Source organism: Brassica napus, chromosome C9, assembly GCF_020379485.1.
Source record: "Brassica napus cultivar Da-Ae chromosome C9, Da-Ae, whole genome shotgun sequence".
NCBI lineage: Eukaryota > Viridiplantae > Streptophyta > Magnoliopsida > Brassicales > Brassicaceae > Brassica > Brassica napus.
The window spans coordinates 55,292,869-55,317,990 of record NC_063452.1 but is presented as its reverse complement, the minus strand read 5'-3'; the positions used below and the strand labels follow the sequence as shown (position 1 = coordinate 55,317,990).

The 25,122-nt window shown below is 32.6% G+C and overlaps 3 protein-coding genes across 3 annotated transcripts; 2 read left to right on the top strand and 1 right to left on the bottom strand.

Annotated features, from left to right (window-relative positions):
- Window positions 1-1,133: 1,133 nt before the first annotated feature.
- On the top strand, window positions 1,134-1,478 carry LOC106369827. Its single transcript, XM_013809933.1, has one exon. The coding sequence runs from the start codon at window positions 1,134-1,136 to the stop codon at window positions 1,476-1,478; it is 345 nt and encodes a 114-aa protein (XP_013665387.1).
- An 18,774-nt stretch (window positions 1,479-20,252) lies between these two features.
- On the top strand, window positions 20,253-22,745 carry LOC106388068 (calcium-binding protein 39-like). Its single transcript, XM_013828046.3, has 11 exons — window positions 20,253-20,593; window positions 20,720-20,884; window positions 20,956-21,074; window positions 21,156-21,230; window positions 21,321-21,414; window positions 21,508-21,567; window positions 21,695-21,760; window positions 21,856-21,954; window positions 22,059-22,103; window positions 22,202-22,304; window positions 22,395-22,745. The coding sequence occupies exons 1-11, from the start codon at window positions 20,471-20,473 to the stop codon at window positions 22,481-22,483; spliced, it is 1,038 nt and encodes a 345-aa protein (XP_013683500.2). The 5' UTR covers window positions 20,253-20,470; the 3' UTR covers window positions 22,484-22,745.
- LOC106388067 (pentatricopeptide repeat-containing protein At5g18950-like) lies at window positions 22,645-24,563 on the bottom strand. Its single transcript, XM_013828045.3, has one exon. The coding sequence runs from the start codon at window positions 24,356-24,358 to the stop codon at window positions 22,859-22,861; it is 1,500 nt and encodes a 499-aa protein (XP_013683499.2). The 5' UTR covers window positions 24,359-24,563; the 3' UTR covers window positions 22,645-22,858.
- Window positions 24,564-25,122: the final 559 nt, after the last annotated feature.

Here is a 25,122-nt window from a genome sequence, read left to right as displayed (position 1 = left end):
AGATGTCAAACCAGTGGGATACAAATGAGCATTTGTGAGGAAAAGAAATGAGAAAGGAGAAGTAGTGAGATATAAAGCACGGCTTGTTGCACAAGGATTCTCACAGAGACCAGGAATAGACTATGAGGAGACTTACTCCCATGTGGTGGATGCAACTACATTACGATTGCTAATCAGTCTGGCCATAAAAGAAAACTTAGATACGCCTAATGGATGTAGTGACTGCATCTTTATATGGTCCAATGGATAATGAAATTTATATGAAAGTTCCAGAGGGTATTGAGCTCAAAGATAAGAAAGGTTCTCGAGAACATCATTGCATTAAGATGAATAAAGCCTTGTACGGTTTGAAACAATCAGGTCAAATGTGGTACAATAGATTATCTGAGTACCTAGTAAAAGAGGGATATAAGAATGATCCAATAAGTCCATGTATTTTTATCAAGAAATTCGACAACAAGGGCTTTGTAATCATGTCGGTATATGTGGACGACCTGAATATCATAGGAACCTCTGAAAAGATTTCCCAAACAGATGAATGTCTAAAGAAAGAGTTTGAGATGAAAGACTTAGGAAAAACTAAGTTCTGTTTGGGACTACAACTTGAGTATGTAAACAATGGAATCCTTGTGCATCAGTTGGCATATACAGAAAAGATACTCAAGAAGTTTAATATGGACCATCCGTTGTCGAGTCCTATGGTCGTAAGGTCTCTCGACCCAGAGACAGATCCATTCGGACCAAAGAGGAAGGACGAGGAAGTACTCAGTCCGGAAGTGCCATACCTAAGTGCCATTGGAGCTTTAATGTATTTGGCTAGCCACACTAGACCAGACATTTGTTTTGCCATGAATCTACTTTCTAGATTTAGCTCTTGTCCAACTCAGAGGCACTGGAATGGAATAAAACATCTATTTAGATATCTGCAAGGAACAAAAGATCTTGGTTTGTTCTATACTGACCGGCCAAAAGATAGTTTGGTCGGATATACTGATGCATGATACTTATCTGATCCACATAATGCTAGATCTCAGACTGGATATGTTTTTATACATGGTGGAACTGTAGTATGTTGGCGATCCACGAAACAATCACTTGTCGCCACATCTTCCAACCATGCCGAGATCATAGCAATGTATGAGGCAACCCGTGAGCTTGTATGGTTGAGGAATATGATCAATCACATCCGAGTAGATAGTGGTTTAGGCGTGGGAAAAGAAGCACCAACAGTTATCTATGAAGACAATGCAGCTTGCATAGCTCAGCTCAAAGATGGATACATCAAAGGAGATAGGACAAAGCATATCTTGCCCAAGTTCTTATTCACCCACGACCTGCAGAAGGCTAAAGAAGTTCAAGTGGTTCAAGTCCGGTCCAGTGACAATTCAGCCGACCTTTTCACCAAGTCTCTACCAACCTCAACATTCAAGAAGCTTACAAATCAAATAAGAATGCGCCAGCTGAAGGATCTTCAGTGATGCATTCATCAGGGGGTGTATCATGTGTTGTACTATTTTTCCTTAACCACGGTTTCCATTTTTCCCTCATTGGGTTTTTGGTTTTCCTAGAAAGGTTTTAATGAGGCAACATTAAGCATGTTACAAACCTATATGGTTATGGCATCCAAGGGGGAGTGTTATAAATCACTAAGTGGATGATCCATAACCAAGACCAGAAGATAAGGCCCAGCCGGCCATGGAGGTTTAGAGTCGGCCAGATTTGCCCAATTTTCTTTTCCTTGTTTTAGTAGTTTTCCTAATTCTTGTTGGACTAGGTTTTGTACTCTTTCCATATTTCTATATTTTGTAATCCCTATATAAAGGGATCTTCTGATTCATTAATAATATACACAATTTCCCCGTACTTTTACAACAATCGACCGGGTATTTTTTTTTTACCAAAAAAAAAAATATATTATCGACCGGGAAATTACAAACTTAACAAAAAAAAGAACCAAATATCAGGCGTGGCAACTTGATAATTACATATTTTCCCTTTTCAATATTAATTAGGACTGAATGAAATGAATGCTTCGTTATGTGATAGTGTGATACCAAAAGTGGCATCTCAACATCATTTCTGTTATCCATGCAATTTCATGTCCTAACTCTGTATTCCGGCATTATCATTAATTCATTATCCACTGTTTTGAGGAATTTCGTTATATATAATCTGTCAAACAAAAAACATTAGATTAGTTTTAACTTTTAAGTTATACCTATTTGACTAATTTAAGTTAAACCGATTTTAAGGAAGATCAATCAGATATCCTTTGATGGACTATATCAAGTTTGGTTTAGGTTAAAACATGTATTCGAACTCTTAGATAATAGTAAACTAGATGATAATCCGTGCGGATGCGCGGTTGAGTTTTTATACTATTATTTGTTGATTAAGTGATTTTAAAATTTTGCAACATTACAATATTTATCGATTGTAAAATGACGAATACAAATGTTGATCTCTTAAATGTATCATCGGTGTTGAAGAGTTAAAATATTACAACTCACTTAAATTATTTTTAAGATTTCATATGCACAAAAAGAAATTAAGTTTTATGGCTAACACAAATCACCAAAACCACATAGGCAACCTCAATTGTAAAATGATGAAGATGTATTAGGTTTTCTGCTCTCGATTTGTTTACTATTGACTCTGCATAAGTGATTTCATTTTTTACCTCTATAAATTGTGTTCTCGTTTCTGTTTCACTAATATAAGTTTTGTTTTTTTTAAGTTCTTCTTTAAATTTGATGAATTACATAGGTGTCAATTTAAAAAGATATACATCTTTAAAAATTAGTTTCACTCCAAATACATATCTAAGAATCAAAATTTTGAAAAAAATCACCGACAAACACTATTCACATATTTATAAGTGCATACTCAAAATATAAATGTATGTCTAGTATATATTCACCAGTTCGGTCTAAAAATCATCTAATTCTAGAACAACAAAACAAATTACTTATTTTATTAACCTACGCTTTTGAGGTTTAGTTAGTTAAGAATATACCGATAAAAAATATATATAATACTTTACCTTTCTAGTATATGTAAATTATGTATAAACTAAAAACAGTTTGATTTATTAAATGATAAACCAGAAAACTTATAATAAATAGTTCAAAACTCTCATTTTTAACAATTATAAATAGATGTTTTTCTGCACCATGTGCAGAAATAAAGTTTTAAAATTATATTTATAAATAATTTTTTGTTCATTTTTAGTTTTATTATTTGTGTACAATATTTTAATTTTATATAAAAATTAAGATAAAATAAATATTTTTATTTACATTTTTATTTAATAATATATATATATATATATATATATATATTGAAATATTTTTATTTATTTATTTTGGTTGATATATATTAAATAAAATTCTGTAAAATTAAGAGAAAGTTTTGTTATGTATAATTAACAAAACATAAAATTAAATAATATTTCTAAAATTTGTAAATATTAAAAATAAATAATAATATATGATTAGAAAATTATTTTTGTTGAAATGCATAAATTTTTAAGATATGTTTTAGTAATAAAATTATAAAATTATTTAAATAATATTAAATAATATTTTCGAAAATTATTATATATTACTATATTTCTAACTTTAATATTTATTGTTATATTAATGACGATTTATAAGTTATTACATTATTCTACAAACTTACAAAAATTATAAAACAACATTAAATGTAAATGTTCATGTCACAATTAGTCCAAACCATGTCATCTTTATTAGTTTATCATGTCATCATTTTGCTTTTAAAATTAATGTGGTAAATAATGTATATGAGATAGTTATATATGATATTAGGGAGAAACAAACATTAGACGAATGATCAAATCTCTGATTCTTCGAAGACAATAAGGTGATTGGAATCTTGTCATGATATTTCATTAATTTTTTTGTAGAAAAAAAATCAAGATTTATTTAATCTGAATGAAATAATGTATATAGTGCTTCCAATATTAAAAATTAATTCGATTTGAAGAAGTGTATTTATGGAATTGTTAGGATCAAATAACATATTACAAACTAATACATTTTGTTTATTTACAATTATGTTTTGGGCAAATAAATAAAAAAAAACATTTTCTTTATTTTATACGGTATATTATTAAACTTCAGTGATATTGACATAGATATACATATAGTATATTTTAATATAAATATTTATTATTGACACTTTATACTCATATGACTTTATTAACATTTGTATATTTGTTGTAATAAAAATTTAAACTATTAATCATAGAAATTTTAATGTAAATTTTTCAATACAAATTTAAAAATGAAAATGTTAATATCACATTTTTTCAATGCAAAATTTAAAATTAACATATTATATATTTTTATATAGTATATAATTTAATTTAAATGATATTAATATATATATATAATATGAGACTTCATTTTCATACGATTTATGATCATTTGTATATTGCTTGAACAAAAAAAATTAAACCGTTGATCACAAATTTTTTAATGTGGGAATTTTACAATTTTTAGCAATTTATAGTCGTTTAAAAAAATTCAAAATATAAAATATAAGAAAAATCTATCTTTTAATTATATGCCTAATGTGATTTTTAATTTCTTTTAATAATATAAAATTAAACAAAAAAAGAGAAATGATACAAAAATTATTATCAAATATGTATTATTCATAATCATTAATTTGCATATATATGTTAATCATATTAGGTAATTCTGTACTTTTTATTTAAGGAAAGAATAGAGAATATTATTTTGTACACTACTAATCAATTTGATAGTTAATTTAATAAAAAATATAATATATATTTAGATGGACCAACTTATTTTCTTAAGAATTCTAAGAATCATCCTAGTGATGACACATATCTACGAAAACATGTTGTAATGCTCCATAATTAATATATAGGAGATATTAATTTACTATAATTTTTGATTCAACATTATTTGATAAGATATAAATGTTACTAAATATATTAAGTTAATAACATGTACATTATTTAAACGTTATTTAATTGAATTTATAACATTGTAAATCTATGTCAGTTGATTTTAAAATATCTAGTAATCTATTACAAGGCAAAACATCAATATTCAAAAATTCAAAAGGAATGTACAACATCAATTTTGATGAGTTTTTTTAAGACTGATTATTGCGCTCGCATTAGCGCGAGACAATTGCAACAACTAGCTAGTAAGTCATCGTTCACAAATTGTTTTCCCCAAAAATATGAATGATACCAACAACAAAAAGACATTAGATAACATCGAAATAAAAAATTCGTAGGTCAAAACCAACAATACTAAGAGCCAAAAAGAAAATCAACAAAACTACTATGCTTTGGGGGTTGAATGTGCTTGTTCCATGGTAAAGAACCCACCCTCATAGTGTCAACATTCAATGTTTCTTTTTCAATGCGTTTGTTCTACATCCACTACTCTCCTCCTTCCGTTTTGTTATGCATATATCTTTTTATGCCACATTTGTATGTTTGTTTTGCTCATGACATACATTTAAGCAATGTAACAAAAACAATTCTAGACGATAACCTTTTTGATCAATGCTTCGGTTTTAACATGTTAGATAAAATTATGACGATTATTACATAGTCACCAATCTATCAGTACGTAGTAGCATTTTGTATACCAAAAAGGAAAACCAGTTGATTGATTTAGTGCTTCTTAATTCTTCCTCATTACTATAGATAGTATTCTTACCTTTAAATCTAAGATAAGGTTTTCTAAAAATTACCACGGTTATAAAACAAATAGTAGTATAATAATACAGTACAAACAAACTACACAATTGATTGGGTTGTAATTTAGATTGTAAAGTTGTACAATATGGTAATCGATGTGGAGTGGTGTGATATGACTGTATCTTACATGAAACAATCGTAAATTCCTTGTACTCAATGAAGTTTTTCCCATGACTGGTTGTGGTGTATTTTTTCAACCAGATCTTCGGGACTAGCTAGTGATTTTCACTATGTCTTATCCTTTTGGTTTTACCATTCACTATCACTTATTTCATATTAGGCCTGGGCATTTGGGTCCCAATCAAGTTTTGGTTTTATCCAATCGGGTTTCGGTTTTTCGGGTTTATCAAAATCAGTCTCATTCGGATTATATGAAAGTTCGGTTCGGGACCGGTTCGGGTTCTATCGGGTTCGGGTCGGGGTTAGTAAATCTTCAAAGAACCGGCACAGCCCAATATACTTTCGGGTTCGGGTCCCAATCGATTTTTCAGTTTAAAAATACCTGATTTTTACCTATTTTATAACCAAAACATGAGTAAAATCGGTTCTTTAGTTTTAAAATACCTGATTTGTACCTATTTTATAACCAAAACTTAAGTAAAATCAATTCAAAAATAAGGAACATTAACCGTGATCATTCAAAATCAAACGAAAAGTAAACATATTTACTGATAAAAAGAAAACCAAATAAATAAAAGCATAAAATGAAAACCAAGTTCTCATGAAATAAGAAACATTGTTTAACGAAAACAAAATCTAAATCTAAATACTTCATTCAAGATTCATAGGCCATCTTCAACCATCAACCTTCATGTAATATAACCACCAACATTCATGTAATAGAACCACCAACCTTCATGTAATAGATAAGTATTTTAGATGTTCAATATTTCTTAGTGTATTTTGGATACATATTAGGAATTGAGATCATGTTTGGTACACGATCTTTTCGAGGTTTTGAATGTTTCGGGTTTTATCGGATATCCATTTAGATTCGGGTTCGGTTCGGATAATACCCATAACCCGAAATACCACAAAACATAATCCATTCGGTATTTACGTCGGGTTCAGATTCATTTTTATCGGATCGGATTCGGTTTGGGTTATCGGGTTCGGTTTATTTGCCCGGCCCTATTTCATATAACATGCACAATGATAAAATCAGTAAAAAAATGAGATATTTGATAATTATATACTAATTATGCAAGGTTTCAAAACGTGATTTCACGAATTTTAACTAATTAAAACTTATATTATTTTTAATGTTTAATGTTTTTAGTGTTTCTGATATATATAATACATGTTTCTAAAAATATTAATTTATAAAACTAACTTTTGAACATCTAAGTTTTTAACTAATGTTTATGCAATTTTTTTTTTCATTTTGCTATTATTTGTGCCAGATCATTTACCAATACACTATAAGGTAAATGATTTTCCATTGATCTAGTAATATTTCAAAAAACTAGCAAATAGATGTTGTAAATAGACAAAAATATATGTAATATATATTAATAACAGAGTTTTGTAGACAGATGCGCGTCCCCTAAACCAAACACAACCCAGTGGATTCAAGTTAAATTAAAATGAATCATACTAAACGTACCTAAATTGTTTCGTGTACTTTGTTTAGAGCCAACTATATTCAAATTGACCAAACCAAAGCAAAGATAGAAACCAACATAGTTTGGATGACACTAAGAACATTTATAACCCACTTCTATTCTCACTTTTATAACAATATTTAGAGGCAAAATCACTCTAATCCATATTTAATTTTACTTATAAAATAGAAATTGCTATTTTTTCCTCTAATTATAAAAGAAAAATAATATTTTTCTATATTTTGCTTTATATTTGGAAATCTCTATAGTAAAGAATTAAGATGGATCAAAATTTCTAATTTATCTCTATTATAAATTTTTTATATTTTAGAGTTAAAAATAGGGAAATATTTTAGAAATGGTCTTAAACCAAATCCAGTTCTGTGTATATGATTAAGATATTATCAAAATAGATAGATATAAAAAAACAAAAAAGGAGGAATGGTTAAGGGTTAAGATAGCAGTAAGCACTATGACCACAATTCCACAAATAGAGAGCTGCACGCGCATCCACCAATCTTCTCTCTTCCACTCCCACAAATTCTTATTTATTTATCAATCAATTAATCATGTATATAAAGTTATAAACTAGAGAATATTCCACCCATATCTTAGTTGCACAGTACATAAAATTTTGAATTACATGATTATACTTGGAAGCACCGAAGTCTAGTGGTTAAGGTTTAAAGGCTTCTACGTCTAGGTGATCTATTAAACAATTATGTAGAGGGATCTTCAACATAGTGCAAGTAAATCTGGTCAGACGTAGGTTTTCGTAGGACGGCTCAGGTAATGCAGTTATGCGTAGATCTTCATAAAACATGTAATATTGTCGGTTATCGAATCGTCTAGTGATATTTTTCATAATTGTAATATCATAATAAATCAGCAGTAAAAAATATATATATATATACTACTCACCCTTGATCTCAATTAGTTATGTAACATGGATATAGACATAGTGGATCACTTCAAGCGTGCCTATCTCATATTCATGCCCATCTAGTTTGCAAACAAGATCTAATTAGTTGAAAATTTATATAAAAACCCACACTCTCTTTCTTCTTCTGATTTAAAGCTGCGTGGCATATATTTTTTTTGCTAAATTGTTAATATTCAAATTAATGAAAAGTTTGATTTACATAATCAAAGAGCACCATTATGGCAAAAAAGGAAAAAACATAATGGAGCTAGGAGGATCAGTGAAGATCATTATCTAAGCCATAGGGACATGAGAGAATCAAAGTTTTTCCGCTTTCGCTTGGCTGTGATGATGGTCCGAATGTCTCGGTCAACAAAACGGAAAGTTTCAGATGTGGATAGGGAGGTTTGGTTGTGAATGACATTGTTACGTTGCTTCCACAAGTGAAAGATAATGGTCTGAACAGAGACACGCCGAAGAGTGACGGTTGGGGAAGTCTGCGGTCCTCTGATCCAAGAAAGAAGTTCAGCCCAGGAGAGCAGATCATGGCGAGATCTGTCTAGCCGATCAAATAGCCACCTCCATATCTCCTTAGAGAAGTCACAAGCAAGAAGAAGGTGGTCTCTGGTCTCATGATGGGAAGAGCATAGGGGACATCTAGTTGGGACGTTCATGCCCCAAGATGCGAGTCGCGTTCTGGTGGGAAGACGGTCCGCATTGGCAATCCACATATTGAATGCGAATTTTGGAACGGCACCCTTGAACCAAATAAGATCCGCCCACTGTTTTTTTGTATCTCGAGGCCTTAGAACTTCCCAAGTTCGAGCAGCAGAGAACGACCCATCGGAGGTACCGTTTGTTTCCCAGAAAAATTCATCCTCACTTACGGCTGTGGCTGGGAGAGACATGGTTGTGAGCTGTATGTGCAAATCAAGTTCTTGCTGAGAGCGAGGCCCTCCAAGACACCATCCCGTAGCATTTGCAGCTTGGCTCACAGTGGCGTTAATGGGGATTCTAGTGTTCCTCGGGCCATTATCTCCAATGTGAACAATAAGTTGGCCTAGAGAGGTCCAAACATCATACCAAAACTTAATCCTAGAGCCATTCCCCAGCTTAGCTCGCAGGAAAAGAAGGGCCGCAGGTCTTAGCTTCAGCAGGCGTTTCCACATCCATGAGTCGTGTTGAGTTTCCTCAACAGCCCAGAAACATTTCTGAGATAAACTGTAATGGCTGTGCCAATCCGCCCAGATTGAAGGTTTGTCGGAGAAAAGGAGCCAGATGAACCGGAGGCACAGAACCTGATTCCAAACCATAAAGTTTCGGAGACCTAGACCACCTTCATCCTTGGGCAGACAAACAGTAGACCAAGCTACCTTTGCAGATTTACATATCTCTATATTCCCAGACCATAGAAATCTAATGCAAAGCGATTCAATTTGCTTGATACAACCTTTAGGTAGGATAAAACAGGAGATCCAGAAGTTTACAGTTCCCGCAATAACAGTGGAGAGAAGCTGTAGCCGGCCAGCAAAAGAGAGGGTTCTAGTAGCCCACATTTTGAACCTAGCAGAGATCTTGGCAACAAGGGTAGCATACTCTGATATTTTTAATTTCCTGGACATGAGGGGGAGGCCGAGATACCTGATAGGGAGAGAACCAGCCGAGAATCCAAACCTCAAGATGGCAGCGGTGTCCTGATGGTTCAAACCAGCAGTGAATAACTCCGTTTTTTCTTTATTCATTTCAAGACCTGACCAACTTGCAAAGTCGTTTAGACATTCGGAGATGCCTTGAAGGGAGTTGCAGCTCCCATCAAAAAATATCATAACATCATCAGCAAACATGAGATGAGATATCTGAAGCTCTGCCGTTTTAGGGTGGTAGGAGATCCAACCCGCTTGGAATCTAGAGTGTAGTAGCCGGGACAGAGCTTCCATAGCTAGAACAAAGAGATATGGAGAGAGGGGATCACCCTGTCTCACTCCCCTGGTGCTCGTAAAAAATCCTCCAGAAACGCCGTTAACTGAAACAGAGAAAGACGGGGTTGTGATACATTCATTAATCCACATAACAAATTTCTCCGGGATAGATAAGGCGCGAAGCGCTGCAATAATGAAATCCCATCTAACTGTGTCGAAAGCTTTTCGAATGTCCACTTTGAGCATTGCTCTATGTTCAGGGACTTGGGAGTTGTAGCCTTTTACCAAGTCCGTAGCGAGAAGGACGTTTTCTGCCAGCAATCTTCCGGGAAGGAATGCAGATTGAGCATTAGAGATAACACTAGGAAGGATAGTCTTTAATCTTCCTGCCAATAGTTTAGAAATGACCTTATACATAGTGTTGAGGCAAGAGATTGGTCTAAAGTCAGTAGTCCTCGAAGCATTGGTAATCTTGGGAATGAGAACCAGAGAGGTAGTATTCCACTGTTTCAGGAGAGAGCCTGAAGAAAAGAACTCCAATACTGCTTCTGTAATTTCAGGACCCACCACAGACCAACAGCTCATGAAGAACTCAGGAGAAAAGCCATCTGGACCACACGTCTTGTTCTTTGGAAGTGAGAAAAAAGCATCCTTAATTTCCGCAGGAGTGAACCGCATCGTGAACTTCTCTGAGACATCAGCTGAGCAGTGAAAGTCGTAAAGAAGATCCAGGTCCGATTGAATAAACAAAGGCGGATCAATAGAATATATTCTGGTTAACAAAAGAATATATTCAAGTTTCAAAACGACAAAATACTCCTAAACTACATAATAATTATCGCCTAAGATTCAAAAGTTGAAGCATGACATATTTAGGTACGAGTGCTCTAAATCTCCTCAATGTATGTTGTGGAGCCATCAATTTGGAAGGAACAGCCGACGTGGAAACTGGTCCCATAGAAGAGGTGAGAATCTTACAGCATCATTGGAAATGAGCCCTAAATCGAGGACAAAACAAGAAAGTAGACCCACCAACTGATCAAATCCATTTCTTAAGACAGTGACGTGAACATGGCGGCCCTACTCAAGTTACTCCTCTGGGTGACACCTATGTTTATGTTTGGTACGTTTGTTTATTTTTACAGTTTACTTTTCTAATAGAAAATCAACAAATCTTATTAAAACAAAGAAATGTCAAAATTGATCTAAATAATTTGACGAAAGATCAAAATTATGTTGTATAATGTGAAAAATAGTTTGTATATGGAACTTTTGTGTAAAGATAACATGTGATAATAATGTCATATCCATCACAGTCCAAGCAACAGAGTTATTGGATAAACAACTTTTTTGTAGTGGCACTACATTGATGAACCTAGTTTCTTAATTAGAGATGTCATGAGTCATATCTAGTTATAACCATAGCAGCTCCAGCCCGAAGTTCCAGTCCAAAGGGATGACGAAGGATCTAAGACACATCAAATCATAAAGTAAAAACATATTTGCTTCTCTCTGTTGTTTTTATTTTTGCGTTTTCTTTATGTAAACTAAACAAACAAACTAAAAAAACAACAGAGAAAAGATGTGAAGATATTTGTAATAGAGTTCTCATCCAATTCAAAGGATTATCTAAGTTAACATTCTGTTTCCATGAGTAACTTCCGATGGTTTAAGCACATGATTTATTAAGAGATTAAAAAGTATATTAAGTATGTTATTTAATTAGTCATATACATGTATGTAGTGCATAACATATAGCTTTAATTTAAATTCACCTACGAAGATCAGAGTTACAAAACATTACCAAGATACTAAAAAACTATTATCCACATCGTCAAATATGATATATTTAAGAGAAAATTAATTCAATTAAATTGGAACATATTTTATTCAATCTACAAAATTTTAACTAAAAAATTTACAATATTTTCTATAAATTCACAAGTTTTGATATTATCGTAGAGAACCATAAAATTGAGTGATATTGTATCATGCGCACACATGTTTATATCCAAAGTATAATTAACCAAAGAGGTCCACTCTCTTCACACACCATATGTTAATTCATCACTATCTCATGTTATGCACCCAAATTTTTTTCTCATTATATATATATATATATATATATTTTTTTTTTCATAGCACTAATCAGGGATCTTAATGATATAGTGGGCACATCTCCTAGTTCTACTGAATCGGAAACCATGGCTAGTTTGGATCAATATTTTGGGGATAATCTTCTCTGCATAGCATGGATCAGAATTTTGAATTTCTCCGAAAAATATCTTTACTCGGACACTGATCATGATACATATATAACGCTTCAGTTGTAATGAAACTGTTTCAGTTAGACATATCAAATCATAAGCTAAATATGATAATTTCATATAATCATAAGTGAAGAATATTTATATATACTATCACTTTCGATTGATTAGCTATGTGTTTAATTGTTATTTAATTAAACTACAAAACTATCATAAAAATGATTTACGTACTAAATATTACATCAATCAAATTCCATAAGTTTTCTTCCTTACATATATTCAATTTAATCTTCAAGGGAAGATGGAAAAAGAGAAGCGCATGTGGAAAAAGGAGAGCGTATAAGATTAAGATGTACCTCGAGCCCAAAACCAAATCCATAATCAATCTCCATACTCGATAGTGATTGGTATATTAATCTATATATGAGAAATGATAAAGAGTACTTGTACCGTTTTTTAATTAGGTTGTTGGGTACATATGAGGCAAATTATTATTCGATGTAAATCATTCCTCGTGCCTCTTATGCTAAGGTCTCCTTTATTATAAGCATCAGAATACTTATTTTGAAATTTCATTAGGTTGAGAATTATTAATAATAAACTAATAAGAAGAGGAAAAAACCTGATGGGACCCTTAGACCATGATTAATCCGGGATTTTTAAAGTGAGGTTCTTAGTGGAAGCTAAAAAACTGTTTCTTAACTTTTAACTAAAAAAACTAAGAACCGGTTCCGGTTCTTAAAGTCTTTATTTAAGAACCGGTTCTTAGTTTTTTTAGTTAAAAATTAAAAAACAGTTTTTTAATTTCCGATAACAACTTCATCCTAAGAATCTCGGATTAATCATGTTCTTATGGTTTCTCCACGCAAGATCATTCCACTGAAAGGGCTAATACATGCATGCATTATACTTTCGACTACAGGACCAACACTTGCTTCATTATTTAATTCAGTTTAGTTGATTAGACCTTTATGTTTGCTAATGAAGTTTCTAGCCAGGACCAAGTTCTGTATCCACAAGTGTATAGTATTTCTTTTGTAGTGACACCAACCAAGGTCCAGTGACCACAAGTCTACAATTATATAAAAAATATTTATCTATGATGATAATAACATGCTTCAACCGTTAACATCCAAAGCCGCAGACTCTACAAACACAAGTACATCGTTATCTCTGGCGCACATAATGTTATTTTCATAAAGTTGCCACAATAATGAGACGTGTTTGCGTAAGCATGCGTCATCTCTTTGTCACATTGTGCTAATCCAACAAAAGATTATTACATGTGACTTTTGTGATGAAGAGACTTTCAAGAGATTTGGCTCAGTCTTTTTTTTTTTCCATATGATAGCTGATGATGAGAGAAGGGTGAAGCATGGAGGCCATCATGTTCCCTCTTCTCGGAACCCTCTGTCCTCTTCAAAAGGTATTTGATTCTCGGGACATTTGCTAAAACCAATCCAAAGATTCAAGTCAAACCTAAAAGTGTACTCCACTTTCGGTCAAAAACAAAACTAACATAAAGAGATAGTGGAAGTACTATTTAACCTTTATGACCACAAAAAAACAGAAATATATTTTACGTTTCTATCATTCGGAAGTCTACATGTAATAAAAGAAGTGTATATATATATAGACTTCCTACAAAGTCTATCTTAAGTCTATCTTATAGACTTATTTTCTAGTCTACACTCTAATTTGATCTAATAATTTAATTTTGAAAATGTATAAAAATAATTATTGTGATATTTTAACTAATCATCAATATAATGGATAATATGAAGTAAATAAATTAAAATTTCATATAATTGAACAATTTGGAAGAATATATACTAATTTGATTATCACGTGTTAGACAATGTTCATAGTTTAGAAACAAAAGTAACTAACATGTTATGTCTCTTAGTGGTTGATTTCATAGGGTTAGATTTTAGATTTTGTTTTTTTTTTGTTTTATTAACATAAATCTGCATATTAATGTTTAGTAGTTTATATTTTGTATAATTGAGACTTTTTGATTATCAAGCAAAACATTTAGGGTTTGAGATTTGTGGTTTAGGATTTCGTACACCTACAATAAAGTCTATTTATCTAAAGACGTCTTTTTCAGTCTATATTTTTCAATTTGTTTTACAAAAAACCATTATATTTAAACTAAGTTAAATTCCTTAAGAATAAAAAAGTGAAATCATATACTATAACTATTAAAAAATAAAGAAATAAATTTAATAAATCGTATATTAAAATTATTAAAAATAATAAAGAATAAACAACAATAATGAAATTATTATAGTAGACTTCCAAAAAGGTCTACTATGTTACAGTAAAATCTACTCCAAAATTTTAATTTTATTAGACTTCAAAAGAAGTCTACAATGTCGTAAATTTTAACCTAGTTACATTTTTGTCTCCCTATATAAACAAAATTTATACAGTCTCTCTCTAAAGTGGCTGCACAAGTTTTTAAAACTCTCTCGCTTCTCTCTAAAATTCTCTCAATTATTTCTAAAACTCTCTCATTTCTTTTCTTTCTCTCTAAAATTTTCTCAAGTCTTTCTCACAATATTATCTTGTCATTTTAGATATTGTGATTCATGATTTTCATCTTCTCCTTTAAAAAATGTAAGTTTTAGATCTATAGATTTTAAATGTGTATTGTTATGTTATTTATTTCTCACAATATTATCTTTTTTTTGTAGGTATTATCACTCATGGATTTTATCTTCTCCTCAAAAAATGTAAGTTTTAGATTAATAGATTTTAAATATGTATTTATATGTTTATATTTAAATAAATTTATAGATCAAGCTCTGTGCATTAATTTGCTACTAGTTTATCTTATAAATTCTATTTTGTAAAGTATTTTCAGATTTAAAATTATTTTCACATTTCAAAATGTATAGATTTATTCAGATCTGAAAATTATCAGACAGTGTAGACTTCTAAAGAAATTTACTAAAGCTAGTAGACTTCATATGAAGTTTACTAAACCACAAAGTTTAAGCAGACTTCATTGGAAGTCTACAAAAATATGACTTTAATTTTTTTTCTATGTTTTTTAATAATTTTATCTTATTTTGCAGGTATTTTCTTCCATAGTTGTTCTCTTTTCTTCCCAAAAATGTAAGGTTTACGTCTATAGATTTTAAATATGTGTTCTAGTTTTTATATTTAAATAAAGTTACATATTAAAATTCTATGTCTTTAATTTATTACTATTTTGTCTATTAAATTATATTTTTAAAAGTTTTGTAGATTTAAACTTATTTCATATTTTTAATGTATAAGTTTTTTCAGATCTAATTTTTTTTTTGATAGAGTAGACTTCATTTGAAGTCTACTTAAAAGTTAAGTCTACTCAAAAGTTAGGGCTGTTAGACTTAAAATAACTTCAAATAATTTCAAGAGCAGCTTTACATATATTCATTCAGCTTTACGTATATATTGCATGTATTCTCTTTTAAAGTTTTCAAATCATCTTCCCAAAAATGTAAGCTTTACATATATTCATTATAAAATATTTTGTGTTTATAATGAACTAAATTTATAGATTCATACTTTATTTTTTTGCTTTGTTACAAAGATGACAAAAAAACTATTTTTGAAATATTTTTCAGAACAAAGTATTTTCAAATTTTCTAAATGTACACTTTTAGATATGAAAACTTTCCATTAATGTAGACTTCAACTAAAGTCTACTAAACAATAATTTTACGTAGACTTAATAAAAAGTCTACTAAAATATGATTTAATTTTTTATCTTATGTTTTTCTCATAACTGTATCTTATTTTGCAGGTACTTTTTTACATGACTTTATTTGAGGCATCAAGATTATGAAAAATCAAACATACTCTAGAATACTTTTTAATATATTGCTCTGTAATAATTTTCATAATAAAATATTAATTTTTAAATAATTTTTTAATGCACAATCTATAAACATTGTATTCATTTTTAGTTGTGTTTCACTTGTAAGATATTATTAATTTTTTGTTAGATATCAATTTTTTCACAAGATCTAACCAACCAAACAAGTAAAACCACCATAAGCTAAAATAATAACTAACACACATGTGAGAAGAAGAAAATCTATACAAAATTTTCCCAAAAAATTTCAAGAGTAAAACTAATCAAAAAAATTTGCAATAAGTTTCAAGTGTATAATTTTAACACATTAACTTTTAAAATTCATCCAAGACCATTAAAATTTTACTAACATACACTGTAAAATAATTAAATCATGAAAAAAATATGAAGAATAATACACAAATGCACTTTTAATAGAATTTACGACGTAGACTTCAACTGCAGTCTATATTTGCAGATTGACAAAGACGTCTACACTTATTATCTAACATATAGTCAATCCAAAAATTTCTAGTGTACTTGGCGCTGATTTGATACACAAAGGCGTACAAAGTGTGTCTTAGATAACTCGATCAAGTTATGTACTTGTCGATCATTCGTGACAGGCATAAGAGGAGTATTTGCCTATTCGGAGTCATTCGTCGTAAAATGACGTTTGGTATGAAATATGTTAGCACCATCTTCTCGATTTTCTTGTCTAGATCATAATCTTCTTGTGTCATTTCAAGAAGTTCACCATGTTTACAGCCATCATGCACAAGGAATATTGTTCCTCCTTTCCGATTATTGACCACAAACTCCCACAAAGAGTCTTTCACCACTCATTCTCCGTATACAACAGGTAACAGAGCTATTTCCGGAAAAAATACAGTTTACATAATTAGCGGAGAAATATTTTATGTTTCATAAAGCTATATAGGTAGACTTACAAATACGTCTACAAGCTAACAACATAGTCAAATCAAAAGTATTATACTTTCATAATTATAACAGATTTTCTTTTCAAAATCACTCGAACCCATTAGGAATAACTAATACACACTGTCAAACAAAAAAATATATTAAAAAACTTAATGAATAATATACAAATTCACTTTTAATATATTTTTTTATGTAGACTCCATATTCAATCTACGAAGATGTAGACGTTTTTTCAGTTTACTAATGTAGACTATCAAATAGGTCTACTCTTTGGGTTAGTTTTTGCAATTGAAAATTTTACGGGTTACTTTCTATATTTGAAAAAAAATTGTGATTTTATACATGTAGACTTCCATTTCAGTCTACACTTCAAAATAGTTAGTCTTTTCAATTGACCAAAATTCACCCATGATTTGACTTTTGGAAGTAGACTTCATATGCAGTCTACATTTTTGAATTTTTTTAAAGAGGTTAGTTTTGCAATTGACCAAGTTTGACTTTCTACGAGTAAATGGAAACGAACATCTACATATTTTTAGACTTCGTTTGAATTCTACTCTCAAATTCAACGGGTTAGTTTTGCATTTGACCAAAATAAAATAGTAGACTTCACATGTAGTATACTTTTTTTCTAAGTTAAGAAGATTGCATAAAAAGTCTACAGTTTAATAAAATTTTAATTAATTTTTAAACTTTTTAGTCAAACACAAAAGTAACCTATTCAACGAAGTCAAAGTTTTGGTCAAACGCAAAACTGACCTTTTGCAAACTTCTCAGACAGTCTACACTTCGTAGACTTCCGTTGAAGTCTACAATAAAAAGTCAAAAGTTCGGTCAAATACAAAACTAACCTCTTTTACATATACGTCTTAGTAAGTCTACCTAAATTTTATTTTTGTTGTCAAAGATAAAGACGAAGACTGCCGGGGAAGTCTGCGGTACAAAAAAAAATTCGTTTGGTCAAATGCAAAACTGACTTGTGCGTTGACAAGAGTATTGTATCGTACGTCTGCATATAGGCATAGACATACAAAACAGTCTACTATCTCAACACAGATCTGAAAAATGACGAAAACCATGTAAATTGTAATCTTTTTCTGGTGTAAAGCTCGTTTCCAACCTTCTCAACCGTCCAAACTCCAAATATGAATAAAAAGAACCGCCTTTAACGATTCACTAATGAAAAAACTCGAAAATATGAAGTTTGTGTTTATGAAAATGAAAGTTATAAAAGTTTTTTAGATGGAAATGTAGAAGAAATGAAAGGAAATGAAGATTTGTTGGTTCAGAATGAGAAAAAAGTGGTTGGAAATTGAATTCTAGAGCTTTAAGAGCTCAAAAATGGTGGTTCATGATGGTTGGAAAAATTGATGATAGTGACATTATTGTAAATAAGAAGAAATGGTGTGGGTGTATTTAGTTTTTTGTGAATTTCGAAATTAATAAAAAATTAAATAATAATGGCAATTTTGTAAATATTCAAAAATTAAATATGACTCGAAATTAATAAAACTCCCTTGATTCTCTCTCTTTAATGAAATCCTTTCATGTACAGTTTAGTACATAAGATTCATTTCCTCATTACTGCTTCTACAGCTTCTGGTTTATTTGAAATCGTTGTAATTAAAATCAGTATACTATATCTATATGGTGTGCCAAAAAGAAAATCAACTTTGGATTTTGAAATGAGGAGTGCTCCTAACGAGAGGATTATCAGTATCTTGGAAATCTTAAACAATATATGATGCATTGACTAATGGTCAGTTGATTTAGTTAATCTTATATTTTAATTTGCTTAAAGAATCTTGGTTCTTTGTTGCTTATTATTATAGATTACAACCCTATGCATGTATCCCTCATAATTATTTTTTTTGTGTGTGCAATGCCGTGGAATATTCATCCTACCTTTGGCTTGTGGGCTTATGCATACTTGCTTATATAAACTGTTTCCTACTCCTTTATATGTCTAATCTAACTAATACATATTATATGTACCGGTTGATGAATATCCTACTAAGCCCCTATAGTAATGGCAAACAAAATGTTATGTGAGTGTCGACTCAAACTTGCGATTATAAAAGAACAATAAATAATCGCAAAATCAACTTAATTATTTGTTTTGTAGTTTATTAATTAACGATATATTATGTCATATGATAGTTTTTGATACATGCAGACTGTATACCTAGTTTACAATATTAATTTTTCTTCAAAAGATTTCAGTCTCTTACTAAAATAAAAAAATAAACACACACAGAAGAAACACTAAAATAGAGAGGGAAATTTTGTTCTGAAACACACATTTTTAAAGTCCCATTAACTAAAAATAAGATTAATTAATAATAAAATGAGAAACCTTTTTAAATTTTTCATTTTCATATAACTAAGCTACTCCAATTGAACATATATCAAAAATCTATTTTTTTTTACAGCAAACAAGAGGAAGCTGTATATGATGATGATGTTGCAGGGGATATGAAGAGTTTGATAGGGAGAAGGCACATTGATATGACAGTGTCTCCAAACCATAAGCCCCCCAACTCCTGTGCAATCATAACATATGTTTGGGTTTTAGGGTTTCATTTTTAACTATCTAGTAGAGAAATCATAAGCATATAGTCTAGATATCTACAACTCTGTAATTGTAACCCTCTATATTGGATTATTGTTCTTGAGGAATAAATTAATTAGAAGCTTGCTTGCGACATGTCTTACTATTTGTATTGGTGATACGTGATATCTGACGTGTGATCCAAATCATTGTATCTATAGCACGGCAATTTAGATGTATATTCGTCAATATCTACTTTTGAATCTGCAAAACACTTTATTATCTGTTTCAACTGAAAACAGCTATGAAAACGTTAATTGGGCCTTGTTGGGCCAACATGGAATGGATCAAGACAAAACCCATGAGTGCATTAATTACTTTTTAAAAATCCATTACACTGTGTGAAAGTGTAAACTAAACAGAAGTTTGTTTGGCCTTAACATGGTGATTAGAAAAAGCAAAAGAAAAAAAAACATGTGCATGATTTGATTTGACCATCTAGCTTCGAAGCGAGGGAGAGGAGGAGGAAGAAGAGAAGAAAAGTGTCGCCCTTTTTCTCGCAGCGCTATTGAATGAGTTTCCGATCCACGATCTCGTCGGCGAGCTCAGAATCCAAAGAAGGAATCTGAATCTGATTCTCATCATCATCTCATGTCGTTCTCCTTCTTCAAGCCATCAAGGCCCAAGACGCCTCAAGAGGTCGTTAAGGCGATCAGAGACAGCCTCTTGGCTCTCGACACCAAAACCGTCGTCGAAGTTAAAGCCCTCGAGAAGGTTAAAGTTTTCACCTTTATAGGCCTTTACTACTCTTGAATTTTAGATTCACTCTTGATTGCTTACTGTAATTCACTCGGAATCGTTTTGAAATTGAGAATTGTTTACTACTTTTGTTTTTGTTAGGCTTTGGAAGAAGTTGAGAAGAATTTTTCATTTCTGAGGGGAATGCTGTCAGGAGACGGCGAGGCAGAACCAAATGCTGATCAAGCTGTACAGTTAGCGTTAGAGTTTTGCAAAGAAGATGTTATCTCTCTTGTCATCCATAAGCTACACATATTGGGATGGGAAGTAAGTAAAGAGGAGAGGTTTCAATCTGCTTCCTTTTGTTGTGTGTTTGTGTTAATTGAACTATGTTGCAGACAAGAAAAGATTTGCTGCATTGCTGGTCTATCTTGCTGAAACAAAAAGTTGGGGAGGCTTATTGCTGTGTGCAATACTTTGAAGAACATTTCGAGTTGCTTGACTGTTTGGTTGTATGGTAAATACTGTAAAGATTGGATCTTTTTTCTTTTCTTTTCTTGATTAGATTACTTATTGATAATTCACTGTCTGTGAGCAGCTATGACAACAAGGAGATTGCTCTGCATTGTGGAAGTATGCTTAGGGAATGCATTAAATTCCCAAGTCTTGCTAAGTAAGTCAATACCACTCTGATTCCAAAGCTGTTTTTGTCGAGTTGAATTCTTTTTTCACACGGTTAAAATTGGTTGTAGTGCCTTTTCAGGTATATTCTAGAGTCTGCTTGCTTTGAGTTATTCTTCAAATTTGTGGAATTGCCAAACTTTGATGTTGCTTCTGATGCATTTTCAACATTCAAGGTGAGTTTTGTTCACTACTGACTTAAGACTCGGTTTTGGATTTTTTCTTCTTTACTCAACACTTTGTTAACCTCTCTCTCTCTCTCTTTGCAGGATCTTCTCACAAAACATGACACTGTCGTCTCTGAGTTTCTCACCTCTCACTACCCGGAGGTTTGCTCCAGCATCTTTTTTTTTGTAAAAGCTTAGATGAAAACATAAGAAACATTTCTCTGTTATAAATCATTTAATGAAAATGAAAATATACATTATGAAGAACACGTCTTCTCCTTTGTTTCAGTTCTTTGATATATACGAAAGGCTTTTGACATCATCAAACTATGTGACAAGAAGGCAATCGTTGAAGGTTTTGTTTGCTATTTTCTGGTGCTACATTCATCTCTATATCATCACCTCTTATATAATGTTGTTAACTGTGAAACTATTCATGGTTTGATTTAGCTTCTCTCGGATTTCTTGTTGGAGCCTCCAAACTCCCACATAATGAAGAAATTCATCTTAGAAGTTCGTTATATGAAAGTGATTATGACACTTTTGAAGGTTAGTAATGACTTCGTGACCTCATCTTTTATATATTGCGGTTAATTTTGTTACAAGCTCATCAGTTAGTTTTCATGTAATGGTGTTAATGTTAATTTGAGTAGGACTCGAGCAAGAATATTCAAATCTCAGCCTTTCATATATTCAAGGTAACATGTCTCACTTTGTTCAAAACCGCAACTTTATCTGGTAACTAAACTGTTAATAGGTCTCTCTGATGAACCGCATTTTATTTGTACGCTTACAGATATTTGTTGCGAATCCGAGTAAGCCACAAGAAGTGAAGATCATTTTGGCAAGAAACCACGAGAAGTTACTTGAACTTCTTCACAACTTGTCCCCTGGTAAAGGTAATGACTCCGAACTAGTTGAGTAGTGATCTTATAGACACTACACTCTAAACTAGACTTATTCCTTTGCTTTAAAAAATCTTATTTTAGGTTCTGAAGATGATCAATTCGAAGAGGAAAAGGAGCTGATCATCGAGGAGATCCAGAAAATGTCTCGCCTGAAAAACCTTGAACTTTGAAAATTCTTTTGCCTCCTCATCTCTCTGTGTTCCAAGGGGTTACTGGTGAAACTCTATGTCAGAAGTTTCATAACTGTATGAAACTGCTTGTTTTCCTAATACATGTAGTAATGTAACTTTTGATTCTCTGTGAGAGTTGCTCTGATCCCTAAACTTGTCTCTTATTAAAAAAAACATAACACCTTGTTACCTTTTAATAATTTGGATATGAATATTGTGCTTTTGTATGTAAAAATTGAAATGAAGAGTTCCTTCAGTGAAACCCTTTTTGTTTTATTTCCCAAGGGAGAACCAAAAAAACAACAACAACAACAACAAAATGAATTGACCTTCTCATTGTTGAATCAACCTAATACCTGACAAAATTAGTTGCTTTCAGGCAGCCTCTAGAATCTCATTTAAGGAAGCTGCAACAGAATCAGACAACTTGAGGTTTCTCATCTTCTGAAGTGCAGCATAAGTCCTATCAGAAGGGTACATCCCCAAGGCCTTGAGCTCCTTGAACAGAGCAATCCCTTTCTCAACCTTATTCTCCTTGCAAAACCCTTGAACCAAAGCATTATAGGTGATCGCATCAGGTTTCACCCCAGTCTCAGACATTTTCTTGAAAACCTCAAACGCCTGGTCCGCTCTTCCATACGAGCAGAACCCCGTGATCATCGTATTACAGCTCACCGTTGTCTCTCCATAACCATTTCTAAGCATCTCTCCGTATAGTTCCCTAGCCAGCACAACTTCACCTCTCTTCAAATGCGCGTGTATCATCACATTATAAGTAAACTCGTTAGGCCGCATCCCTTTCTCCATCATCTCAAACCACAGCTTCCTCGCGCTCCCGAACCACCCCATCTCGCATAGCCCATGGATCATCGTGGTGTAAACGACCCTGTCAGGCGCATAGCCTCTCTCTTTAAGATTGTTAAACACACAAAACGCCTCGCGCTGCTTCTGATTCTTGCACAGCCCCTTGATAATCTCCTGGTAGGTATAAATACTCGGGGAATGGTTCCAGGCAATCATCGTGTGGAGAATCTCCGACATACAAGCGTAGTTCCCAATCTTACAAAAGCCAGAAATCAATTTGGCATAGACAACATGTCCTGGATCAAGCCCTTGTTTCAAAACTTTCTTGAGTAGCTCGTACCCTTCTGAAACCTCTCCACCGTCGCACAGAGCTTGAATCAAACACTGAATCCTCTCGAGATCAACAACCTCGGTCTCTTTCATCTCCTTGTGAAGCTCCCAGAAGAGATCTAGTTTCTTAACTTTCAAGCAACCTAGTAAAACAGCATTGCAAGTTGGAACAGTAGGAACAGTTCCACTCTCTTTGAGTTGAGTATACACTCTAATACCTTCTTCCACCAACCCATCTTCACAAAGACACTTCACGTACCGCTCTAACAACGTTACCTCAGGGCTAAAGTTAAAACCAGTGGAATAATCTAGAGAGCTTTTGGCGGCTTTAACGGCTTTAGCATCCAAGAGAGCGCCGAAGAGAAGGTTTAAAGAAACAGGATCAGGTTTGTAGTCAAAGGTGGAGCAGAGCCAACGGAAGAACCAGAGAGAGAACATAACGTTGTTGTTCTGTAAGGTCAACATTTGTCGGAAAAACAGAGGATCTGCGAAATTAAACGAGGGGAAATCAGATACCAGAGTTTGCTGCCACCTGTGTCTCTCTCTGATGATGGTAGAGACGGTTTTAGCCATTTCCGTGTAGCTTGTTAAAGCCGATCCCTGATGCGCATCGGAGTCAGGTTCGGTACTAGTGCCCCGAGAAGGCGAATCGAGGGTTAGAGTACGTATCTGGGTGGTGGTGTTGTTCTGACGAGATGGGTTTCTGATGAGAGTGATGAAATACGACTGACCTCTACTCATGATTGATGAAAAGGAGAGAGTTTCTTTTTTTTTTTTTGTTAATCCGGGAGAAGAAAGTCGAGTGCTTTCGCCGGAACCCTAGATTTTGATCCTCCCCAATTTGATTTGGATCTTCTTCATCAAAGATTTTAACTTTCTGTCCTTTTTTTTGAGTTATTTTCACTCAAGGTGACTCTCTGACTTTTTATTATATCACAGATCACTTATCGCTCGTAAGATAGTTTTAAGTAACTTTTATCTCTTTTTTACTAACTAAAGGTAACTACAAAAAAATTCCAATTTACTTTATTTTTGTTTTTTTATATTTAATTAACTTTTTGATTTTTGTCATCTTCTTCTCTCACAAAGACAGTAGTAGTTTAGGGTCAAATCTTCATCTTCATCTTCTTCACCTTGACCTTTTTCTTCTTCTCCACGAGCATGAATCTCAATCTCAGTTTATGCCTTATATGAAAGTAGACAGAGAAATCTGATGAAGCTCCGCCGCCGGCTCCGTTTCCGAACTCCTCCTTCACGGCGAGTGCAATCCGTTGTCACCGTCAAACTCCGCGCCGTCTCATTTCGTCGTCCTCCGCGACTTCAAATCGTTGGCTCGTCAAGCTCAGCCGTGCCTTCCTCCTCTCCAACCATCGGCGAACCGAACCGGGGGTCGATCCGATCTGTCGAACCTCGAAAGGATCCATTCCTAAACCAAGTTTCTTATATTTGCACGACTGATCCTTTAGCTTTTAACTGTCTACAATTTGGTCCTACAAGTTGTAGAT

Excerpts from the sequence above, each read along its gene's own strand:
- LOC106369827 (XM_013809933.1), top strand. The coding sequence starts at position 1,134 with ATGTATGAGGCAACCCGTGAGCTTGTATGGTTGAGGAATATGATCAAT.
- LOC106388068 (XM_013828046.3), top strand. The coding sequence starts at position 20,471 with ATGTCGTTCTCCTTCTTCAAGCCATCAAGGCCCAAGACGCCTCAAGAG. Across the intron at positions 20,594-20,719 it reads AAGTTAAAGCCCTCGAGAAG|GCTTTGGAAGAAGTTGAGAA; the intron begins GTTAAAGTTTTC and ends TGTTTTTGTTAG. Across the intron at positions 22,305-22,394 it reads CAACTTGTCCCCTGGTAAAG|GTTCTGAAGATGATCAATTC; the intron begins GTAATGACTCCG and ends ATCTTATTTTAG.
- LOC106388067 (XM_013828045.3), bottom strand. The coding sequence starts at position 24,358 with ATGAGTAGAGGTCAGTCGTATTTCATCACTCTCATCAGAAACCCATCT.